The sequence below is a fragment of the Piliocolobus tephrosceles genome, chromosome 12 (assembly GCF_002776525.5).
Source record: "Piliocolobus tephrosceles isolate RC106 chromosome 12, ASM277652v3, whole genome shotgun sequence".
NCBI lineage: Eukaryota > Metazoa > Chordata > Mammalia > Primates > Cercopithecidae > Piliocolobus > Piliocolobus tephrosceles.
The window spans coordinates 111915726-111939081 of record NC_045445.1 but is presented as its reverse complement, the minus strand read 5'-3'; the positions used below and the strand labels follow the sequence as shown (position 1 = coordinate 111939081).

The 23356-nt window shown below is 34.3% G+C and overlaps 1 protein-coding gene across 1 annotated transcript in view; it reads left to right on the top strand.

Moving 5' to 3' along the window:
• CFAP47 (cilia and flagella associated protein 47) overlaps nt 1–23356 on the top strand; it is a 409569-nt gene that overhangs the window by 174841 nt on the left and 211372 nt on the right. The window contains 6 exon segments of the mRNA XM_031936608.1: nt 916–1021; nt 1325–1441; nt 8464–8598; nt 12502–12617; nt 18100–18250; nt 19346–19434. Coding sequence (XP_031792468.1) covers nt 916–1021; nt 1325–1441; nt 8464–8598; nt 12502–12617; nt 18100–18250; nt 19346–19434 — 714 coding nt within the window.

The following is a 23356-nucleotide window of genomic DNA, read 5'->3' as shown; positions in this document are numbered from 1 at the left end:
TCTGTGAAGTGTCCAGGACATCTGTGATTCAAGAGAAAATTAAGTCTTCCAATTCCAGGTATAAAGCAATCCCAGTTTTGAAGCTAATATACATGTCATGGGTGTATCATGTCATGGTTTTTCTTCTTCACAGAAAATGGGAGTAGAGAGATTTTAGGGAATTTATAAAGATCACCATTTGCCCCTTGTTTTCAGACAAGAAATTGTCTCACACCATAAAGAATCTAGGCTATTTGGAAACTTATTGAAAAAGAAAATGTCACATTCAACATAGCAATTATTTCCACTGTTTAAATTAGCTTCCGTCCAATATAGGTCAATATTTCAGATATTCACTTAAAATTCAAATACTTCCTCTTTTTGTTCCAGACTCAGTATAGTAATCATGTCTGTAATTGAGAATTCCTTTTACTGCTCCTCCATCCTGTATTGCCTTTTATAGGTCAATTTTGGTTTCTTTAAGCCATAAATCTTGAATTCCTTTCACATACTTTTCTGCCATGTGGATGAATTTCTGCAAGAAGTAAAGAAACTGGCACTAGCACTCTAAAGTTACAAGTAACTCCATGCCTTTTCAGTCTCCTTACCCATGTTGATGATCATTGATTAAACATTTGAACCTCAAGGTACTCAATAGAATGGGTAATTTTGGAACACTGAATTTCTATTCCATTACCACATTGTAGTGTATTTTTCAAAGCAGCTCATATAGAAATAAAGAAGACAGCTTGCAATTGCTTATAAAGCCTTACAGTTAACTCTCATAGTATTAATCTTAAAATTTGTTTTTATTTCCAATATAATATACTTTCTGTTTTCCAGGCAGAAGCAAAATTTTCTTTTACTATTGCTCAAATTTCCATAGGTATCTTTTAATAAAGTAAAACTGTTGTTGTATTTACTCTCCCTCTTTTTTGAAACAGATGTTATCCCTTCTGAGAGATGGATAGTAAATTTTGATGAAGATCTTTCAGATGGTCTTGTTTTTGCAACACAATTGGGAGCCTATTGCCCATTCTTGGTAAGAGTCATTGTTATGCATAATGATCTTCTATTATTTGAAAAAACTTAGTGATTAAAATTTGAAGTATATTTTCTGTAAACAGCAACTTTCAAATGTCTTACATTCAAGTCAAACACCTGAATCTGAATGGCTAGCACTACCTTTTTGTTTATTCTTGCATTTTGATTGCAATAATTTATTACTGATAAATATTAATATTTAAATGATTCTTTGCCTAACTATAGAGAACACTTAAAAACAGAATTTTTTATTCCTTTACCAAAAGGTTTGATTTTTTTTTTTTTTTTTTTTTTTTAACAGATTGAGTCTCATTTTATAAATATGTACACACGGCCAAAAAGTCCTGAAGAGTATCTGCACAATTGCCTGATTATTATAAATACTCTTTATGAAATTGACTTTGACATGGAAATACAGGTGGGTGCCTTTATATTAAACATTCTGCAAACATTTTATAAATTTCTTTTGATAGCTTACTCATTTGTAATATTGCTTGTTCATCTTTTTAAAATTTAAATTGAAACAAGCTTTTGATGAGACATTGCTAAAATGTAGAATTTGAAATATGACTCCACAGAAATCGACTGGATATTTTAAAATTTGTACAATTATACACATCCAGCTGTGCATAATAGGAAAGTTCTTACAGTCCAAGTGCCTGAAACCCCAAAAATAAACATTGAGTGAATTATAATCATTACTCAAAATCTAAGAATGAACTAAAAGAGCTTTTTTATTTAAATATAGATGTCATATTTTTACCTTCTAATTTAGTAGCAAAAATAAATTTTCACTTTAGTTTTACAATAAATGTTTGTGTAGAGGTCATAATGGCAATATACATTTTAATTGTATGTTGACCTCCAAGTTGTAATTCTATTTGGATTTTCACATCAACACCTCAATAGCAATATTCAAAAATATATTGTATGCTTACTATTTCATGAACCTTTTGTTTGTTACTTAGGGGCAATAAAATGATAAAATAAATGATTCCTGACTTTGAATATATAAATTCATTAAATTATCAAGATATTTATCTGTTAAAAGATAATGTTCTACTTATTTATTATTAATGGTGTATGGAAAAAATGAAGTATAGAATTCAGATGAAGGAAGAGATCAATGTGATGCAGACTGATACATCAAAGACAATGTGGAAGAGACAGAATTTAATTGGGATCTGGAAGGGTGAATTGGATTTGCATTGGTAGTGGTAAGAGAGGAAGTTGTTTGCTCAGAGGAAGTAGCATGAACAGAATGTAGAGTGTGAAAAAGTGACATATGTTAAGGAAATTGTGTGACTAGGCTTCCCCAGTTGAAGTTTGGTATTGGAAACAGAGACACAGGCATGTACTGGGATATTGAATACCAGCATTAAAAATCAGGAATTTGTCCTGTGGGAATTATGGGGGATAAAAGGCCTTTCCTCTTGCAACAATGGTCAGGATGGACTGAGAGGAGAGGAACTGATAACAGGGAACACAGACCAATCGGAATGCAATTTCAACTGGTCAAGGAGTACAGTAATTACTTTCTCTACTCATATCATTTTACTTAGGATTAAAACATAATAAGCTGATGTAGGAAAAATCATGAAGTTTGCTAGAGTTGGTGTCCAGCCACAAAAGAAGGGCATTAGAGAAAGACTATTATAACTAACTCTGAGTTTTTCATTCTGTGATCCAGAAAGATTGATGATACTAGTGCCCAAAATGATATCTTATACCACTGGAGAAAACAGTTTTATAATTGCTCACTTTTTTCTTTGTATTAAAGTCACTTGCATGTTAATGTCACTTTGTACCATTCCTGATATTTGTATTCTTTTTATTTCTTTTCATTTATTTTTATTTTTTGGTACAATTGTAAAGGGAAACTGCAATCAATAATTTTAGTCAGAGAGTTCTGTTATAATAGTAGAGTTTTAAGGACAAACTCTAATAAAAGACTTTGGTTTTGAAGAATAAAAATATTACACTTCCCATAAATTCAACAAATTATTTAACCTCCCTCATGAAAGACACAGGATACATCCTTCAGGGGTACAGATATGACAAAACTACACTCATGCCTTCAAAGATGTTGTAGACTAATAATAATCACAAGTTACATGAAACAAGGCTGATGCAAAGTGACAGTGAATGTCACAATAGACATAGAAATAGTATGCTATGAGACTCAAAGGGGGTGAGAAGTCACTCTAAAAAGGATACCAGGAAAATTTGCACAGAACACTTAGAGTTTAAGCTGATCCTTGAGCGTTTGGTAGGAGTTCACAAGAAATTTAAAATACCTTTGTTTAGAAAAACCACACATTGTGACTCTGTCCTTTGCTTTTTGATTTCCTCACATGTGTTGGCTCGATATATTTATTTTATTATATAGTTAAAAAATAATTTAAAAATAAGTATCTACTAGATAAAAATGCAGAAAAGTTGTCCAAGATTTGATGAATGAAGTAATTGAAAGTCGGCTTAGCAGATAATGACCAAACCTTTATCAGCCAATTCCAATGCCCTAACTCTTTATTAGCCCAGATTTACCAACCACACTAAATGGAAGATTTAAAACCATCACCCTCTAATGAACTTATATGTAATGAATTAATGCTGGTGCTTGTACTGGTCCACCCTTGAATCCTGTAAAATTCAGCAGTGGACTTAATTATTAATGCTTAAGTTTCTTCTTTGTTATGTTCCTAATTGCAGCCTGAAAATTAGCTTCATAAGTTGCTGGGGTAATGTTATGTCTTTTTGGAGAATCCTGCCAGTAGGAATATGCAGTTATTAAATAATCTCCTTTCCATGACATGATTTTTATTTAAAGCAAAAATCCTGTGGAATTGTTTGACTACAGCATAGAATGCATGTTTTATTCCCTCATGCAAAGATAGATAACAAAATAAATATAATAAGCATTTATGGAGCTTTACTACACATAATTTAATGAGTAGTGATTGGAGCTGAAGGTGAATAGATAATCTAATTTTGTCCTTAAATTTTTTTGTTTCTTATTTTTTTTTTTATCACTTGTTAGGGTTCTCTAGAGACACAGAAACAATAGGATATATGAGAGGGAATTTATTAGGGGGAACTGGCTCATGTGAACACAGAGTCAGAGAAGTCTCATGATAGGCTGCCCGCAAGCTGTAACACAGAAGAGCTGGTGGCATCACTCAGTCCAGAAGCCTCAGAATCAGGGAAGCCCATGGTGCAGCCCCTAGTCCAAATCTAAAAGCCAGAGAGCCTCCAGAGAGCACTGGTGCAAGTTTGAGAGTCTAAAAACTGAAGAACCTAGTCTGATGTCCAAGGACTGGAGGAGAAAAGGTGTCTCACTCTGGAAGGGAGAGAAAGCAGACAGTCCTCCTTCTTCTTACCTGTTTGTTCCAGTCCCAGCTGATTGGATGATGTCTGCCCACATTGAGGGCAGATGTTTCTCTCTCAGTCCACTGACTCAGCTTCAACCTCCTCTGAAAACACTCTCACAGATACCCAGATACAATGCTTCACCAGCCATTTAGGTATCCCTCAATCCAGTCAAATTGACACCTAAAATTAACCTTCACAATCACAGGGAAATTTTCAGCTTTAAATAACAGAATTCTTGAGTAAAAGTGGTTTAAAATAAGGAAATTTAATATTTTATAAAAAGATAGTCGGGCGATCAAAGGTTATAAGGATAATTGTTCAGTTTTTTAACAAAGTTATCAGAGATTCAGTTTTGCTCAGCCATTCTTGACCTGCTAGCTTTGTTTTAGGACTCTACACAAGTAACTCCAAAATTTCTGCAGAAGTCTCACATAACACCTTCATACAGTTCTGTTAGAGGGCTGGCTGAGTGGCATCTTTTCTTGCGCTTCTGTTTTTCCAGAAGGTAAACCTTTCCCAGTGCCCCCACAGCATATTCCCCATTGCATATCATTGGCCAGAATGGAATCCTATTCTTGTGGCTAACCAGTGGTTGATTAAAAATTTTTAAAAAAGAATATCCACAAAAAAGTGAGGTTCTTACTAAAGAAGAAAGGAGAAAATGGTTGTTGGGAGGGCAATCAACAACTGTCTTTGTAGGATTTTAGTATATCGTAGTGTACTGCTAATTATATTTGGTATCTTGTTTGAAAGTTAGTGATACCTTAAAGTTATGGCACATTGCATCCAGCATAAAACTCAAGATCTTATCACCCCTTTTAGTTACTGATGATGAAACTGAGGCCCAGGAAATTCAATTGACTTAATCAAGAGCATGGCTCTGTGTCATAGCAGGACCTGAATTAATTTGCCAGATTTCTTGATTTTTTTGTTATGATTTTTATGATTTTTTCTGTTTGTTTACATTCCTGCATATTGTTAATCTAGTAGGAAAACACTGTCATCAAGGGGAAAAAAAGGACCAACACAATTGATGTTATTTTTGGTTAGATATATGTAGCAAAAATAATGATTATGTCCTTAAAAGTACTTTCACATGAAATTTTTGTTTTAAATAAACCTAACTTATTTTAACATTTGGCTTTCTAGCCTAAGGTTAACGAAAGTCTAATTGCTTTAGGTCATTTTTGTTTAAATGTATGAGGAAAGGTAAGAATGCTCTTTTATTTGGTTTTTCAGTATAATGTCTTATTAAATATAGTTTTCCATTAAAAACATATTTTTAAATTGCCAAATTGCTGGATTTTTCAAAGTTTAGCTTCTAAAATAAATTTTATATTGCTATTTATACCATTTTATGGGGTACACACTAAAACGTGATTCAAAAGACTTTGGTTACTCTTTTCCCCAGTAAACACACCTCCCGTCACCCTAGATAGCCCTCTTCGGATCATACCCTACAGGCTGATTCCAAACACAGGGTCCAGTAGAGGTACACATTCTTCACTTAAAAATGTACCTTCTTAGGCTTCAAAAATGGATGTGACGATTAAACTCTGCCTTTTTAAATTTTGTTCTTGGCCGGGCGCGGTGGCTCAAGCCTGTAATCCCAGCACTTTGGGAGGCCGAGACGGGCGGATCACGAGGTCAGGAAATCGAGACCATCCTGGCTAACACGGTGAAACCCTGTCTCTACTAAAAAAATACAAAAAACTAGCCGGGCGAGGTGGCGGGCGCCTGTAGTCCCAGCTACTGGGGAGGCTGAGGCAGGAGAATGGCGTAAACCCGGGAGGCGGAGCTTGCAGTGAGCTGAGATCCGGCCACTGCACTCCAGCCTGGGCCACAGAGTGAGACTCCGTCTCAAAAAATAAATAAATAAATAAATAAATAAATAAATAAATAAATAAATAAATAAATTTTGTTCTTATCTTAAATCATTTTTCTACATCTATTTACTAATGTCATCTTTATTAAAGAATGTGAGACCACAAAATACTGATGAGAAACTTTATGGTCCTGGTATATTTCCAGGTTTTCCTCACATTATACTCACAGTTAGCTTTCTACCCTGCTAAGGCAGGCCAGTTTTCTTTCTGTCAGTCTTCTGCCCAGGCACCTTCATTAGTAAGCCTTACTTCTAATTAACAAAACAAGAAAGAACAAACCCTTCTATTTTCCCAAGAAGAATAAGAGAGCATGAAGAAATGTGGACTAGCAGATCATCAGTGGGGCTATCATTATTCTCTAAAAACTGCTGCCAAATTTCAGAATCAAGTGCATTAGTTCCACATAGCACGCTGGGTCTCCTTGGTTTTCACACTATTTGTATTTCTAGGCCAGGCTCAGATCCTGTTCAGTTGTTAACTTGAGTATGTGCCATTAAGTCATAGCAGACCTTCATTTCCATTTTGTGGAAGTACAGAGAGCTCCTTGTATATTGACACTGACAGAGTTGTTTGTCTATTAATGGTGTTTTTTATGTCTTCGAATCCCTCACACCAACCCCAATACTTTTGTGCTGTGAATAACTTTTCCCCACTGCTTCTATCTTCTTCTGTTCCTGACTCTACTTTTTGGCTTCAGCTTACGTTCTGGCTATATTTATTGTCCTGATATCATAGAGCTGTAATTTTGGATTTTATCTGAAATATACTCCGGTAATCATTACTAATGTATTTTGTTTATCAGAGTAATTACATCCTCTGCCTTCTTATTTATCTGTTCTGGGAAAAGTACTTCTTCAACTGCCTCCTACCTGATCTGCCTGAATTGTTGCTCTTATGTTATTTCTCGTTCAGAAATCAAGTCCCTCACCTTGCCGTCTAAGACCTCCACAATGTAGTCTGGCACTCCTTAGTCTTTTTTCTCACTAATTGTCCCATCTTTTCTTATGCATGACCCAAATGGAACTTCTTTACTGAACAAACACTATGCTTCTCTATCTCCTCATCCTATAGTAATTTGCTTTTCTGAAAAAATACACCCTTTTCCTCACATCAAACACAGCATATTTGAAGTTCAAGCATTCTATAAAGCCCATTTAATGTGCCATTGGTTCTATGGGCTTTTGCTTGAAAATCTCTTGCCATCTTTAACTTCAGGAGTAATAGTCACATTAGTCATAATTTCTAGAGTATAGTGTTCTTCTGAGTTCCGGCTAGCTTTTACAGAGTCTGAGGGTACAACGTCAGTGATCTGCTTAGGACATATTTATTTTTTAACACTTAGGTCAAGCTCTTCTGATTCAGAGCAGTATTATTGCTGTATCTATATTTCAGTGTCATTGCCAATCACAAATATTTTAAATGTTTAAAAGTAATTCAATAATTGATTTACTATGCTTTTCCTCTTTTTATATTTTTATCTAGTTATCTTATCTGATGATTAATATTAGGTGTCAACTTGACTGGATTGAAGGATGCCAAGATGGCTGACAAAGTTTTGTTTCTAGGTGTGTCTGTGAGGGTGTTTCCAAAGGAGATAGTTGCAGGAGTCAGTGGACTGAGAAAGGAAGATATGCCCTCAGTGTGGGTTGGTACCATCTGACTGGCTGTGGCAGTGGCCAGAACAAAGAGGCAGAAGAAAGGGGATATTCAGTTTGCTTGTTTTTTTGTTTGTTTGTTCTTTTTTATTTTTGTCATGATGTCTTTCTCCCTTTGGGAGCAGGATGCGTTTTTTTCTCCTTCTGCCCTTGGACATCTGATTCCAGGTTTTTCAGCCTTTGGACTCTAGGACTTACACCAGCAGCCTCCTTTGGGCTTTCAATCTTCCGCCTCAGAATGGGGCCTGGGGATTTGGGACTTAGCCTGAGCCATGCTTCTGGCTTCCCTGGGAGCCCCTGTTGGCTTCTGTCATTCTGCAGTTTGTAGCCAGCCTATTGTGAGACTTTGCCTTTGTGATTGTTCAGCCAGTTCTTCCTAATAAATTCCCATTCATATATATATATGTGTGTGTGTGTGTGTGTGTGTGCGTGTGCATATATACAGATATATATCCTATTGGTTTTCTACCTATGTAGAACTCTAACTAATGCATCCTCTAATTTCAATTTATCTTCTTTGAAACTAGGCCACAGACATCTGTGACCCAAATCCAATCCTGATGCTCATGCTTTGTGTCTACATGTATGAAAGACTCCCTACATATCTTCCTAAGAAGGTGGTGCCCTTTGATTGTGCTCTACATGACACGGCGCTGAATAAGGTAAGGATAATTTTGGGGTCAAAATGCACAAGGAGTTACACAATTAAGAGAGGTTTTAGGTATTTCTTTCCCAACCCAAAATTAACAGCAAGTATCTATATGACATAATTTTATTAAAAGTGAATAAATCTTATCAAATGTTGCTTCTTCTAAGCCAAAGGTCTAGATGAGCAAAAGGTGCAATTTTTACTTAAGAGTAATCACCACTTGCAATGAAATGAAGACTCTTTTCTTACTCATTTTCATTTGATTTAAAATAATATTATTCTGTATACAAGTTAATATACTGCTTTGATAAGATTCATGTTTATTCCTTTTTTCAGGCTGTTTTATATGTGTCTCTCTTAATATATAATTGGGAAGGAGGATAATTTTATATTTTTGATGCAAAACTTATCCATATGTGGTCTTCAAAAGATATGCCACAGTGATCTTTGTTCTGTAATTGTAACTTCTTTGAGAAAATAACTGTAACCTCCATGATGGTGTAAACATCAGTTAATAAGGATTTCATTAAAAACTGAAAAAATAAAACACAAAACCCAGGTTCTTGTCTCAAAATGTAGAGGGCTGAATTTAGTGAAAAGAAAGCCTCCTCTTCTAGGTTTGTGTTAGTAAATACTGAGGTTCAATCTCTTTTATTTACTTTATTTCTTTCCTTTTTTGTCAAAAAAAGACATAAAACTCCATAGAATTCAGTATTTACTATGATAATTCGCTAATTGCAGTGATAGTCAAGGGCTTTGGATAAATAACTAGCCTTGAGCTATAATTATATTGAATTTTTGACTTCAGAATAACATTTCAGAAGAGTTAAAAGTTTTTGCTTAGGCCTGCGGGAGACAAGAGTGTAAATTTGATTAAGTATAATTTATTACTGTTAACTATTATTACCAATTCTCTAATTCTGTCTACATGATTGTATTCCTTCATATCATTTAATTGTTATTGACATTTTTAAGTAGTTAATATTAATGCTGGCTAATGTTTAAAAATAAATTTAAATTATGATGTTAAAAATCAAATTAAATCATGTTTAAATATAACATGATTTATTTTCTCATTTTATTTTATTCTTTTGCTAGAAATAATGCTTATGCCTAAGTTTATAGATAAAATTATACAAATAATACCTTTCATTTTTCACAATGTAAGAAAAGTTTTTGAAAGAAGAAGTAAAAAATATGTATATGCAAGATAAAATAAATTACAACAAGTTTTGATTTTAACTTTTATTTAAGAAAATCAGTGATTTGGAAATTGCTGAGAATCTTTTACATATTTTGGTCCTGTGAATCAACATGATGAATGGCAGTGCGTAAGTCATAGAAAGTCATTCTTACCACCAGCCCTATCAGTGTTACAGAATATAGAAAAAGCTCCAGAAATGGCTACTAGAATTGAGAAAATCTGTCTTTCTTTCTTTCTTTTCTTTCTTTTCTTTTCTTTTCTTTTCTTTTCTTTTCTTTTCTTTTCTTTTCTTTTCTTTTCTTTTCTTTCTTTCTTTCTTTCTTTCTTTCTTTCTTTTCTTTTCTTTTCTTTCTTTCATTCTTTCTTCCTTTCTTCCTTTCTTCTTTTCTTCCTTTCTTCCTTTCTTCCTTTCTTTCCTTTCTTTCCTCTCTGAGTTTCATTCTTGTTGCCCAGGCTGGAGTGCAGTGGCACCATCCCAGCTCACTGCAACCTACGCCTTCCCAGGTTCAAGCGATTCTCCTGCCTCAGCCTCCTGAGTAGCTGGGATTACAGGTGCCTGCCACCATGCCCAGCTAATTTTTTTGTATTTTTAGTACAGACGGAGTTTCATCATGTTGGCCAGGCTGGTCTTGAACTCCTGACCTCAGGTGATCCACCCTCCTCAGCCTTGCAAAGTGTGAAAAAGTATTTCTATAACTATGGGCAAATAATAGAAACAGAATACTAGAACAAGTACAAAAAATTAGTGGTCAGTGAAAAAACACAGGGTGCAGTGATTTTCTGAGACATTCAAAAGGAGTTGAATTTTGTTTTCCTTTTTGAAACGAAATTTACACAGAAGCACAATAAAGAATGTCTGTCATTGCCAAAAAGGAATTGAGACTTTAAAACTTTCCTTTGTTCCTTTAAACAGCTAGCTCTTCTTCCTATCTACTCCTCATTACCCCTACGTGAAATCCTGGAGTTGGATGGTATGACTGTCTGACCACAGATGTGTCCAATACTGTTGTGTCATATGCATGATATGTATGACATAGTGAGAATGAATGGCTTCCTTATGATCTAAACGGTTCACAACAAATCTACTATAATTTTCAACATTTCCTTCCAAAACAATAGGAATTAGCTCTCTGGGACTTAAAATCACTTGGTCTGATAATGAATATTTGAAATACATACATTTGTATGTATGTATGTATATACAAAAAGATTACCACACTATAGTGGGGGTCTTGCCCCCATTATTGATGTCTTTAAGTATTTGAAAACATGAGGCCTCAAATCCTTAGAGAAACTAAAGTTGAAAATGCTTTAGCAACAAAACACTTGTTCTGTTGGTTACCAAAGTTCCCATTGAACTAGGAAAGTAATTAATCTTTCACCAGATTTTCACCATATTCCTTATGACTCACTATAACCATACCTACTGCTACTTTTTCACTCTTCGAGTATCTGTGACTATAGGTCCTGAACTTCATAATTTTCAGTGACCTTTTATTCACTCTAATTTAACCAATTATCCTTTTCCCCATCTTCACCATGCTCTGGGTCGGAACTTTTGGTGATACCTTGGCATCTTGTTAAAGAAAAAAAAAAAATTCATGACACTTGTTAAAATGGTAAGGCAGACTTTATTCAGGACTATTATGATAGGTATAGGGACCACCGCAAAGCAGTTTTGCAGTAGAGGAGAGAGATTGAGCTCAACTCGAAATAAAACAAGGAAAAGTCAGAATTTATAGCCAAGGAGCAGGATGGAGATCAGTGGGTGGGAAATGACTAAGAGGAAAGGTAAGACAGGATATGGGTAAGGGGGGATTCTGGCTAAACCAATGTAAGATTTTTGCTAAAGGAAGGCCAGGGTGATCATACATTACCTGAGCGATGGCAGGAGATGAGGCATTTGGTTAGATATCAAGGGTGATTAAATACTGAAGTTGTGGAATTCTGGCTAAACTGATTTAGCAGGATTCTTGCTAAAATTGGGCACTTGAGGACATGCCCAAAGGCGAGGCCTAGTTATAAAAGAGCTCAGACAAGCCTTACTGGAGTGTGGTTGAGAAGAAAATCTTTGTCAGTATTCCTAAAGATTGTTTTTTGAATCTCCATTATATTTTATATAAACACTTTGTGTACTCACATTTTTCAAGAAGTACTCTTTTGTAATAAAGCAACTCATTTTCTAATGCTCCCCACGTCTCTGGATCAGGAGGAAAGAGACAGCCAACCCTTTGTTGAACTACCACATCTAGACTAGGCCACCATTATATTCAGCCTGAAACTGTTTTTAAATCTATACTCCTTATAATACTTTCTACACTGAGCAGCCAGAGTATCCTTTTTGTAAATTGGATATATAAGCTCCCTTTTAAAAATTCCCCAATGGTTTTCCTTTGCAATAAAAATAAAATCTAAGCTGAAAATTTTGATCTTCAAATCACTGGTGATAAGATGCTTTTGCATTTGTAATTCCCTTTGTTGAAAGCTCCTTCTCTTTGCCCACTTCAGCTAAACTGTATGTGTGTGTGTGTGTGTGTGTGTGTAGTTGTTATTTTAAAATACAAATTCTGGCTTTCTGCAGTTGGTGTACATTATGAATAACCATATTTATGACTAAAATGTATTGCTATCTTTGATAAAAATAAGAAATGATATAGTTGCATAGTTTTTAATTTTATAATCTTACTTATATCCTCTTCTACTTCTACATAGATTCTACTGAAAAATTCCAGCTCGCAAAACTTAGTGTATAATGCTAGAATTGTTGGAAGAGATGCTGCTGACTTCTCCCTCTCCCAAAAAGGGAATGTTGTGACAATTTCTCCAAGGTAAGTATTTTTTTTTTTAAATTTTACATTATCAGACATATCAACCCCAAAGATTTAATAAGTGTTATAATTATAAAATGTGACTTTGATTTTACTATTGATAGATATTTAATGAAATGATTGTCACCCAGAGTCAGACAAATATTCATATGTTTCTACAGTTCCTCACCAAAGTTGTTGAAACAATTCTAACAACATAAAACAGCTGTTTTATGTATGCATTTAATTTTAATTTGTTTTTTATGCATATGGGTCATAGAAATAAGACTGTAAGTTGGTTTTGTTGTGTACTACCATTCCGTTTCCTGCAGGAAACTGAAACCAGTGCATTCTAAAATCATGTATGTATATAACTTTAAAAATATATATTTTTTATTTTATTTTAATTAATTAATTGATTTATTGAGACTGAGTTTCAGTCTGTCGCCCAGGCTGGAGTACAGTGGCACAATCTTGGCTAAGTGCAGCCTCTGCTTCCTGGGTTCAATAGAAGCGAATCCACACCTTTAACACTTTTATTATAAATTATAAAATTATAAATGTGCACTGTAGAAAATTTGAGTTATAGAAAAATAAACAGGATAGCAAAAATCACCTAGAATTACGTCAAACACAATTTATTAGTTCATTTCTTTCCAGTCTTTTCATAGGCACACATAGGTTTATTATAACATATGCATACTTATGTGTTTACATAATACAGGCATTGTATGTAAATATTAACATGCTTAATATTTATTAAACATTTACTATATAAAAATATCTATAGCTGTATTCTTTTGAGCCTTCACCATAATCACCCTTTGTGGCCTTTATATAGTAATGTTGGCTTTTTTTTTTTTTTTTGGTAGCATACACCTCATAGTTCTTCCAGCCCCTACCTATTACCCAGTTCCAAAGCCACTTTGACATTTTAGGTGTTTGTTACAGCAGCATCTCCATCCACTTCTCAATACTAATTTGCCATCTTAGTCCATTCAGGGTGCTATAACAATAAAACATAAAATAGGTAGCTTAAAGACAACAGAAATTTATTTCTCATAGTTCTGGAGTCTGAGAAGTCCAAGGGATCCAGGTGCTAGCAGATTCAGTGTCTGGCAAGGGTCTGAGTTCTGGTTCATATATATATTAATTTATATATATATAAATTGCTAAGAGCACTTGTTCTCTGGCTATTTCTATCTCGTGACATCCTCTTCTTAAATTGAGGTACCATATCTTCATAATTGTCTCTCACTTTTATGTTCTCATCTATCCCTGAATTTTCTCTAAAGTCACTTGCTTTATTGACCTTGATCTTAGTGTTCCCTGTTAAAAGATTTGCTCAAATGCCTCCTGACACATGGTTATTCATTCATATGTAATAACATGGCAATAGAAAAGTGAATTTCTTAACTGTATGTGCACAGGTATGTCAACTGGTAGGCTTCACATTAGCGTGAAAAAACATACTGCTTTTATGCCCAATTGTCTGACATTTTATAATGGCATTGAAGGGAGTAGGGTTGTCTGAACCCCATCTTGCCCTTTATGTGGTGATGGTTTCCTCTAACCAGCTGTGTTTTGAAAATCTCTTTATTATAATTTTCATGAGATTTTTCTTAGGAAAATGAATGATGAATCTGGGTTTCAGATGCCATTGTGGTTTAGAACTTCTCTCATATCATTTAACAATTAAATGTTGTGTTTCAGTCTTGACATGTACAGGCTCTATGATCCAGCCTCAGTTTCCTTATTTGAAAAATGTGGATAACACTATTTACCCACAGTGCTGTCAGTAATAAATGTGATTATGTAGGCAAAACACCTTGTACCATAATGGAACTTACAGGAAGCGATTAATTAGGATGACTGCCTCGAGTTGGAATACTGGTGACTCAAAAATTAAAATATGTCAACACTACTCACAAATGCTTACAATCTATCACAATGCCAAGCAAGCAAATACATAATGAAGAAATAATTAAATAATTATTTTATTTATTATGTGCATATAGAACTAGATGAAAACTGAAAAAAGAAGTGCCTGCCCACGCTTGAGGAAACCAAGGAAAGTTTCCCAGAAGAAGTAATGCTTAATTCTGAATACATACAAAAAACAACTACTCACTTATCTAAATGCATTTTATTTTATAGGCTTGAAATAAAATTATTTTAGGTAGCTGTTATTTTAGGTGGCTCTCTTTAGCTAGGCTAAATAATTTCATAGGATTTGGTTTTTACAAATACGACTCAGAAAATATTTTGTTTTCCTAAACAAAAAAAAATGAGTAATTTTATCATTATAAGATATCACATAATTATATATCTATGTGTGCCACATTCTTTGTTAGATACTGTCTAGATCACAGTTAATAATGTCTCTTTCTGCCAGCTATGGATTTAAATTATCAGACATATTATTTATATAGAAAATGTTAAACAGCTACACCAGCGTATAAACAAACATATTTATTTCTGCATTTAACTTTATGACTAAATTTAGCTATAACCATAGAGTGATTGTCATAAAAGTGAAAGTGTAAATTTAGAAAACCAGTCTTTTTTTTTCTCATTATTTTCATTGAGCCATATGTGCACTGACATTGATGTGTTGTATATTTATTCTCCGTCTATTCCAAAGGCTAAATTGAAACAGCTTACAATGTATATGTAATATCAAGGAAGTTTTTTAAAAAAATATCAGGGAAAGGCAATTGGAGCAAAAAGAAAATAAAAGGTAAAATAATTAAAATGAAGCCTATAGTTGTGATAGAAATGCCTGGAGACTTAGGAAACTTACTTGAAATAGACTACACATTTGATTCTGAAGTTTCTAACAAATTCAGAAAAGAATGCTGGTCATTTACATGCTTCAATATAACTACAAAATTTAAAAAATAATTACCTATACTTAAGAGAAGGTTGTTTATGGAACCAGCTATTTATCTCATAAAAGAATACTCTATTTTGAAATGTATTTCATAAGACTTAAGTATAGGTTCATAAAATCCTTCATTAAATGCGTGTTCTTTAGCTGATGGTCATTCTTGAATGCTTCTCTTTTCATCAGCTTCCATGGAGATCCAATCCATTACCAGATCCTATTGATTTTACCAATTGTGTCATAAACCTTGTATCTTTTCCCTTCTTCACCTATTCCACCCCGATTTAATGTAATATCATCTTTATACTAGACTGCCACCATAGACTCCTAAAAATCTTGTCTGAAATCTAACCCCTGTATTAGAATGACAGCTAATTTTTAACAGAAATTTAAACCTTTAACAGAAATTTAAAAAGGTGCTTAAAATATTTCAACAGCTTCCCATCTCAACATTTGGATATAGATTGAATATGCTTAACATGGTCCAAAGTACACTTTCACTTTTGTGATAGTCACTATGATTTCACAGCTTGCTGTTGGCTGTATCTTGCATCATCACCCCTATTGCTTGCTAAGATTTAGCATTACTGGCCTTTGATTAGTTATTCAAACACATTTTAATTCCACATAACAGAAGCTTTGGATGCCTTCTTTCATCCCCTTTTCAATCTAGTTAACTCATTCTCATCCTTCACATTCCACCTAATATATCACTTTCTCTGACCTTTCAGACTATATCACACTCCCCATTATATGCTCTCACAGCACCTATATAATTTGTAATTTTCGCATTTATTTTGTGATGGTAGAACGTTGGCCATGTCCTACCATATGTACTATCCAGGGGAGCAGGAATAATGTTTTTTTGTTTGTTTGTTTGTTTGTTTGCTTTTTTTTCTAATTACTGTTATCTCAGAAACCTAAAAGAGTGCCTGGAACATTATAAGTTATCTAAAAATATCAATCGCATGAATGAATTAATGGATAAATGATCTTATATAGTGATGTACTTTAGAATAACTGGAAATACTCTAAATCACTCACTGTTATCTCAATAAATAATTTGAGCCTGTATACCCGGAAAAAATCCTCAAGGTCAAATGTTCTTTGTTTTCAGTTAAATTCATGCCGATGAGTTTTCATAAGAGTCCTTTTGCACAAAACTGAAATTGTTGAGGACACATATCTAAATTAAAATAACCCCCACTCCTGCAAGATGTGAGCTGTAATTTTCCCTACAAAACTATTTTTAGAACATTTCTATTGCTTTTGAAAGCCCCTTATTCATCTCACTCCTTGTTTCTTCCTAGTCTCACCCATTCAACAGCAACTGCACAAAAGTTCTGGCGCAGTTAGGTCAATGTTTGACACCAAGGGAATCTATTCCCATATCCATTCTTAAATATGTGTATTCTAAGCAAAGATAATAGGTAGTAGTTGATACAAAAGAATAACTGTTATAGGATGTATAATGATAACCATGCTGAAAACCAAAGGAAAAGCAAAGATAAAATGTCCCCAACTTTTATCACCTACAGCTGTATCAAGGCAAGGCAAGACTGAAAGATTGATCCAATAACAAAATAGAGAGTCCATTGTTTAATTTAGAATGTGTTACTTATTTAAATAGTGAAAGCATGAGTAATCAAAGGTACCAGATTCACATGTCCCTTGTACAGGGCAATATCAAAACGGGTCAGATCACTGCCTTATGGATGGTAAGACACCCTCTTGCTGAGGATCCAAATTCATGCTGTCATTAAGCTTCATGGCCTGTAACTCTACCCTTAAAGGAGTAAGGAAGCAAGTCTCATACCTCATCACGATCCAGGAAGCAATGATAAACTGTTTGGTGACAGTCTCTCAAGGAAATTTAGGGAGGCAAGTGAGAAATGTTCCCAGAGCAGCAATTCATGACCCTCCATGCTCTTATAATTGCAGGAGGATCATGGGGTTTCTGCCAAGACTTTTGTCAGCTGCATTTTTACAGTGCATATGGGGCCTATGTGGACTCATGCAAGGTTGCTGGGTACGATGGTGCAGTCGTGTTCCTACAGACTGGTGAATGGAATCTCCTCCAAATCACCATTATACTATGTCTTAGACTGCCAGATTGAACATTAAGGAAGGTGAAAATATTTTCCTTATTCCTTTCTGTAATTAATTAAATGCTATTATTATCTGCCATGATTTGGTTATGAGTTTTGAATGTTATTTTCAATAATGACTTTATGCATTTTTTGAATTCTTACTTTCTTAACATTTCCCCATGTTACCAGAGACCAGTGACATGACAAAGTATTTGCCTAAACAGTAGCACAGAATGTCCTATGAATTTCCCTCAAAACAATTCATACATGGTTTCCTGTAGCTTGCTGTTAGAAAATCCTTTATTTGAGAGATTATATATTTGAAAGTTAACTTCAGGTTTTACAAAATATATTACGATAGCTTAACCGATGATAATAACTAGGTTGTAGGCTTCTTGAGAACTGCAGCTGAAGTGAGTACCTTGCAGGGGGATGTAGGCACTAGACACATGGTCTACATTAAACAAATGCTTGTAAGCTGTCTTTTTTTGTTAAAACATTTTCTCTTTTATCTTTCACTAAATAGAAACGAAATTAATGTCACTCTGAAATTCACCAGTCGCTTTCTTTGTCCTGCTGAAGCTTCACTACTATTAATTTCAAAACCCAAGAATGCAATAAGAGGAATTACGATGACTTTTGCTCTTAAAGGCAAAGTCCTCGATTTTAAAGACATTGTAAGTAAATTTTACCTACTATGCCTCTGCTTCTCTTATCAGACCATGGAGTATCAAAAGCATGGTTATTGTTCTACGTTTTATCTTTAGGCAGCTGTTTCTTGAGTCATCCCTGTGCCATGGATACTTGTGATTTAAGTTAAAGTAGTTCTGGGCCTGTGTCTGTGTTTTTGCTAGACTAAGGGTTGATAGTTTATGCAGTAAAAAAGGACTTTCCTATACTCTGGCAGGAACTTTCATCGGTTTATCTTGTGTGTCCTGTGGATCAAATCTATTATAAAGATAAGGCTAATGCTGGCATTTATTGAGAGATGACGATGTTCCAGATAGAGTTCTAAGTGTTTCTATTTCAAAGGGTGGGGAAGAGAGATTTTTAAATCTTTATAAAATGGTTGTGACATTATGATGATTGACTTTTTGTAGCCATTATCTCTTCTAAATATTCATTTCTACCATGGATGTATGGTACAGAATAAGTAAATTCATTAGATTTCCAAATGGATTATAAAGAATTCAGGTGTGCAGGGCAAGAGTGGTAAGTAGAGAAAATGATTGTAGGATGGTCGAGTGATGGCCCGTTGTTGAGGAGGACACTGAGATGCTCATATGGACAGACTGCCTTTTGAGACAGTGATGCTCAGAACAGGAAGTGAGCATTTGGCACTTCCTATGTGTGATCTTATTTCCTCCTGAATAATGAACATGTACGTTTCCCAACTCTCTCACACAAATTATCTGAAACAAGACATTGTTTTGTCACATGTGGCTAAGAGATATGGCTGGGCTTAGCCTGTCATTGGTGGTTCTGGGGTAGACATGCAACTGTTTACTTCCCCATCTGCCCCCATATGGTCTTAACTCACTGGGAAGCAGATTAGATAATAAAAACAAAATAAAATAAAATGATAAAATAATCTTTCTGAAACTGTAGAATACCTAGAAAGTTTTTCTCCATGGAATTTCTTTTGATAGTTGGAATTATTGTCAGTGTAATATTAAATGGATGGTTTATAGATTTTTAAGATTATATTTTATAATTCAGAAACTTCATTTTTTGTTATTATCATGTGGTAAGATTTTATTTTTTTACTTTAGGACATTATAAAATGTGAAAGCCCGTGTTATCAATTTCATGAATTCACTGTGAATGTGAAAAGCCCCTTCCATACTGCTGGGGACTTCAAGTAAGTTATTGTTTTGGTGTAAATTCATTACAATTAGCTATCTCCACTCTAAAGAGACATATAGTAATTTTCTTTCTTTCTTTTTCTTTTTCTTTTCTTTTCTTTTCTTTTTTTTTTTTTTTTTTTTTTTTTTTGAGACGGAGTCTTGCTCTGTGGTCAGGCTGCAGTGCAGTGGCGCCATCTTGGCTCACTGCAGCCTCCACCTTCCAGGTCAAGCAATTCTCCTGCCTCAGCCTCTCGAGTAGCTGGGACTAGAGGTGCCCGCCACCATACTCAGCTAATTTTTGTATTTTTAGTAGAGGTGGGGTTTCACCATGTTGGCCAGGATGGTCTGTATCTCTTGACCTCATGATCCACCCACCTCAGCCTCCCAAAGTGCTGGGATTGCAGGCGTGAACCACTGCACCTGGCCGTAATTTTCTTAATCCCTTCAACATGAACCATTTCGAGCAGAAATTATATGTGTTCGCATTCCTATAAACTTCTAAGCACCATCAGAGAAACTTAAACAACTAATGAAAGTGAATCAATTTTACTGAAATGATCATACTAAATTTATGAGTTTTGTCTGCAAGTTGTTTGTTGAAATTCAGTGTTCTTTCAATTTTTAAAAAAATATATAGTTAATAGACTTTTTACTTCTAATTTTATTCTGTACATGTCCAAAATTAAAATATGGATTTAAGCAGAAAAAACATTTTCACTTAGAGCATCATAACTAGTTTACACTGCACAATCAATGTGCATGGTGTTCACCTTAAGATTTAACAATAATAACAAAAATACATATGTGTGATGAAAAGACAATAAAATTTTCAAGTATTATTTAAAGACACAATAGAAAAGTAACTTCCTGGAAATGTACACCACATTGAGGAAGAAGATGGAAGATGATACCTTCTGTGCTGATTAAACTAGGAACTCTGTTTTTTCCAGCTTTAGGTATCAGATTCTTATGATACTTATATTGAAACTGGAAGTTATAATATGCTTATTATTTTACTATTTGATAATTTCTAGTTCTTTTAATCACTGTATGTAAAGGATTTTGGTAATTTCTTACTAGTAATTTTGGTCATTGTGTTAAAAAAAATGTTGTTTTGAAACAGTGATTTGTAAATACCTGGTTCCCCAGTGCATGTGAGAGAGAATATGATTGAGTGCAATTTTATTAAAGTGATACATTGGAGTATAAGGAACAAAATATTTTAGAATATGAGGTGTGTTAACACAGTACTAAAGTATGCCCGTAAGTAGGCCAAATGACTGACTGCAGTTCCTCAGAGAAAAACAGGATCAAACAAATTTAGTCTTACATTCTAGCGTTAAAGCAGAAAGAAAATCTGGATATTCCAGAAATTGGGAGAATATTACAGATACGTATTTCTCAAATAACAGTAATATTTTAGCATGTCTTTATGTTATATCTCAGATTTAATTAAAATGGTTAATGCTTGTGAGGGGTTTGTGGTTTGATAGGAAGCAAAATTGTTAATCAAGTGATTTTAACTATATCCTTCCTTATATGAATATGTCCTGCAAACTTAGGCAATGGACAAATAAACTCAAAAATATAAAACCAATCTCAAAATGTGTAAAATCAATATTGTGCAAGAGGCATATATTATATTTGAAATTTTAACATAATAAAATAGATTGAGTAAGAAGGAATTTGACCAATTAATTAATATAGAAACTATTTTTAAGTTATAACCAATATAACAAGTGACCCAGTTTTTAATATTACAAATGATTGAATTGGTTATTATTAGCAGTCTCACATTAAACATACTTTAAAATAAAATAAAAAATCCCCACATATTCCCCAATATTGTATGCATAAGTGGCAAGAACTGATCATGTCTTTTTTTTTTTTTTTTTTTGAGACAGAGTCTCGCTCTGTCCCTCAGGCTGGAGTGCAGTGGCCGGATCTCAGCTCACTGCAAGCTCCGCCTCCCGGGTTTACGCCATTCTCCTGCCTCAGCCTCCCGAGTAGCTGGGACTACAGGCTCCAGCCACCTCGCCCAGCTAGCTTTTTTGTATTTTTTAGTAGAGACGGGGTTTCACCGTGTTAGCCAGGATGGTCTCGAACTCCTGACCTCGTGATCCGCCCGTCTCGGCCTCCCAAAGTGCTGGGATTACAGGCTTGAGCCACCGCGCCCGGCCCCTTGATCATGTCTTATCAAAATTTCACATTACTTTGAACAAATAAGGCAATCCAGTCTATATTTAACAGAGACAGGATTAGCTGTCCAGGTTGTTGATTTCCACGCCTCGCTCCCAGATTGGTGATTCCCCCAGTCTTCTTTTGCAAAACACCACTATTTCATGCTCTATAATGCTAGTTTTTTTATTTTGTATTTTATAAGGTTTAGTTTGCTAGTACAGTATTTTGTTGAGGATTTTTCCTGTGTAATTATAATATTTAATACTGTAATTGCCTTTTTCAGTGATTTGTCTGTTTTTGTATGATTAATATTAACCTTATAGAATTATTTCTGAAATGTTACCTTCTATTCTGTTGTTTGGAAAAGTTTGTGAATGACTGGTATTAATTATTTGAATGTTTGATATAATTCACAGGTGAAGCAACCTGGTTCTGAGCTTTGCTTTGTGGAAGTTTATATCATTACTAATTCCATCTCTTTGTTATGAGCCTGTTCAGATTTTCTATTTCTTCTCAAATCAGTTTTGCTATTTTATTCCAGAAATTTTTGCATTTCTTCTAAGTCATCTAATTTGCTGGCACAGAGGCTTTCAGAGTATTCCCTTATAATCTTTTTTAATTTCTGAAAGGTTAATAGTGATGTTCCTCCTTCTATCCCTTATTTTAGTCATTTAATTCTTCTTGTTTATATTCTTGATCAGTCCAGGTAATAATTTGTCATTTCATTGTTCTTTTCAAAAAATTCCTTCTGCTTTCCTTGGTGTTCTCTATTGTTTTTCTGTCCTCTATTTCATTTCTGCACTAAATTTTTTTTGGATATTACTTATTTCCTTCTATTTGCTTTGTGTTTAGATGCCTTTTTTTTCTCGCTTCTTAAGGTGAAAATTTAGATTATTATTATGAGATTGTTTTCATAGAGGCATTTTTATCTACATATTTATCTCTACAGACTGCTTGAGCTTCATCTCATATGTTTTGGAATATGTTATTTTTATTTTCATTAATCTTAAATTATTATTATTATTATTATTTTTGAGACAGAGTTTTGCTCTTACCCCCAGGCTGAAGTGCAATGGTGCGATCTCAGCTCACTGCAACCTCCACCTCCCAGGTTCAAGTGATTCTCCTGCCTCAGTCTCCCAAGTTGATGGGATTACAGGCACCCACCACCACACCCAGCAAATTTTTGTATTTGTAGTAGAGACAGGGTTTCACCATACTGGCCAGGCTGGTCTCGAACTCTTGACCTCAGGTGATCCACCCACCTTGGCCTCCCAAAGTGCTGGGATTACAGGTATCAGCCACCATGCCCAGCAATCTTAAAATATTTTTAATTTCTTTTTGATTTCTTGCTAACCCACCAGTTATTTGGAAGTATATTGTTTAATTTCCCCATGTTTGTTAATTTTCAACTTTTCTGTCATGAATTTTACTCCATTTAAGTTAGAGAGCATACTTTGTATTATTTAAATCATTTTAAATTTATCAAGGTTTGTTTTATGGCATAAGGTCCATACTGTGAAATGCTCATAAGAAGAATCTGTATTTTGCTGTTGTTGAGTAAATTGTTCTATAGGTGTCTTTTAATTTTAGTTGGTTTATAGTATTGTATAAGACTTATATTTTCTTGTAGATTTTCTGCCTAAAGTTTTCTATTCATAATTAAAAGGCAGTATTTAACTATCGAACTATTAATGTTGATCTCTTCATTTCTCCCTTCACTTATGTCAGTTTTACTTTCTGTCTTTTGGTGCT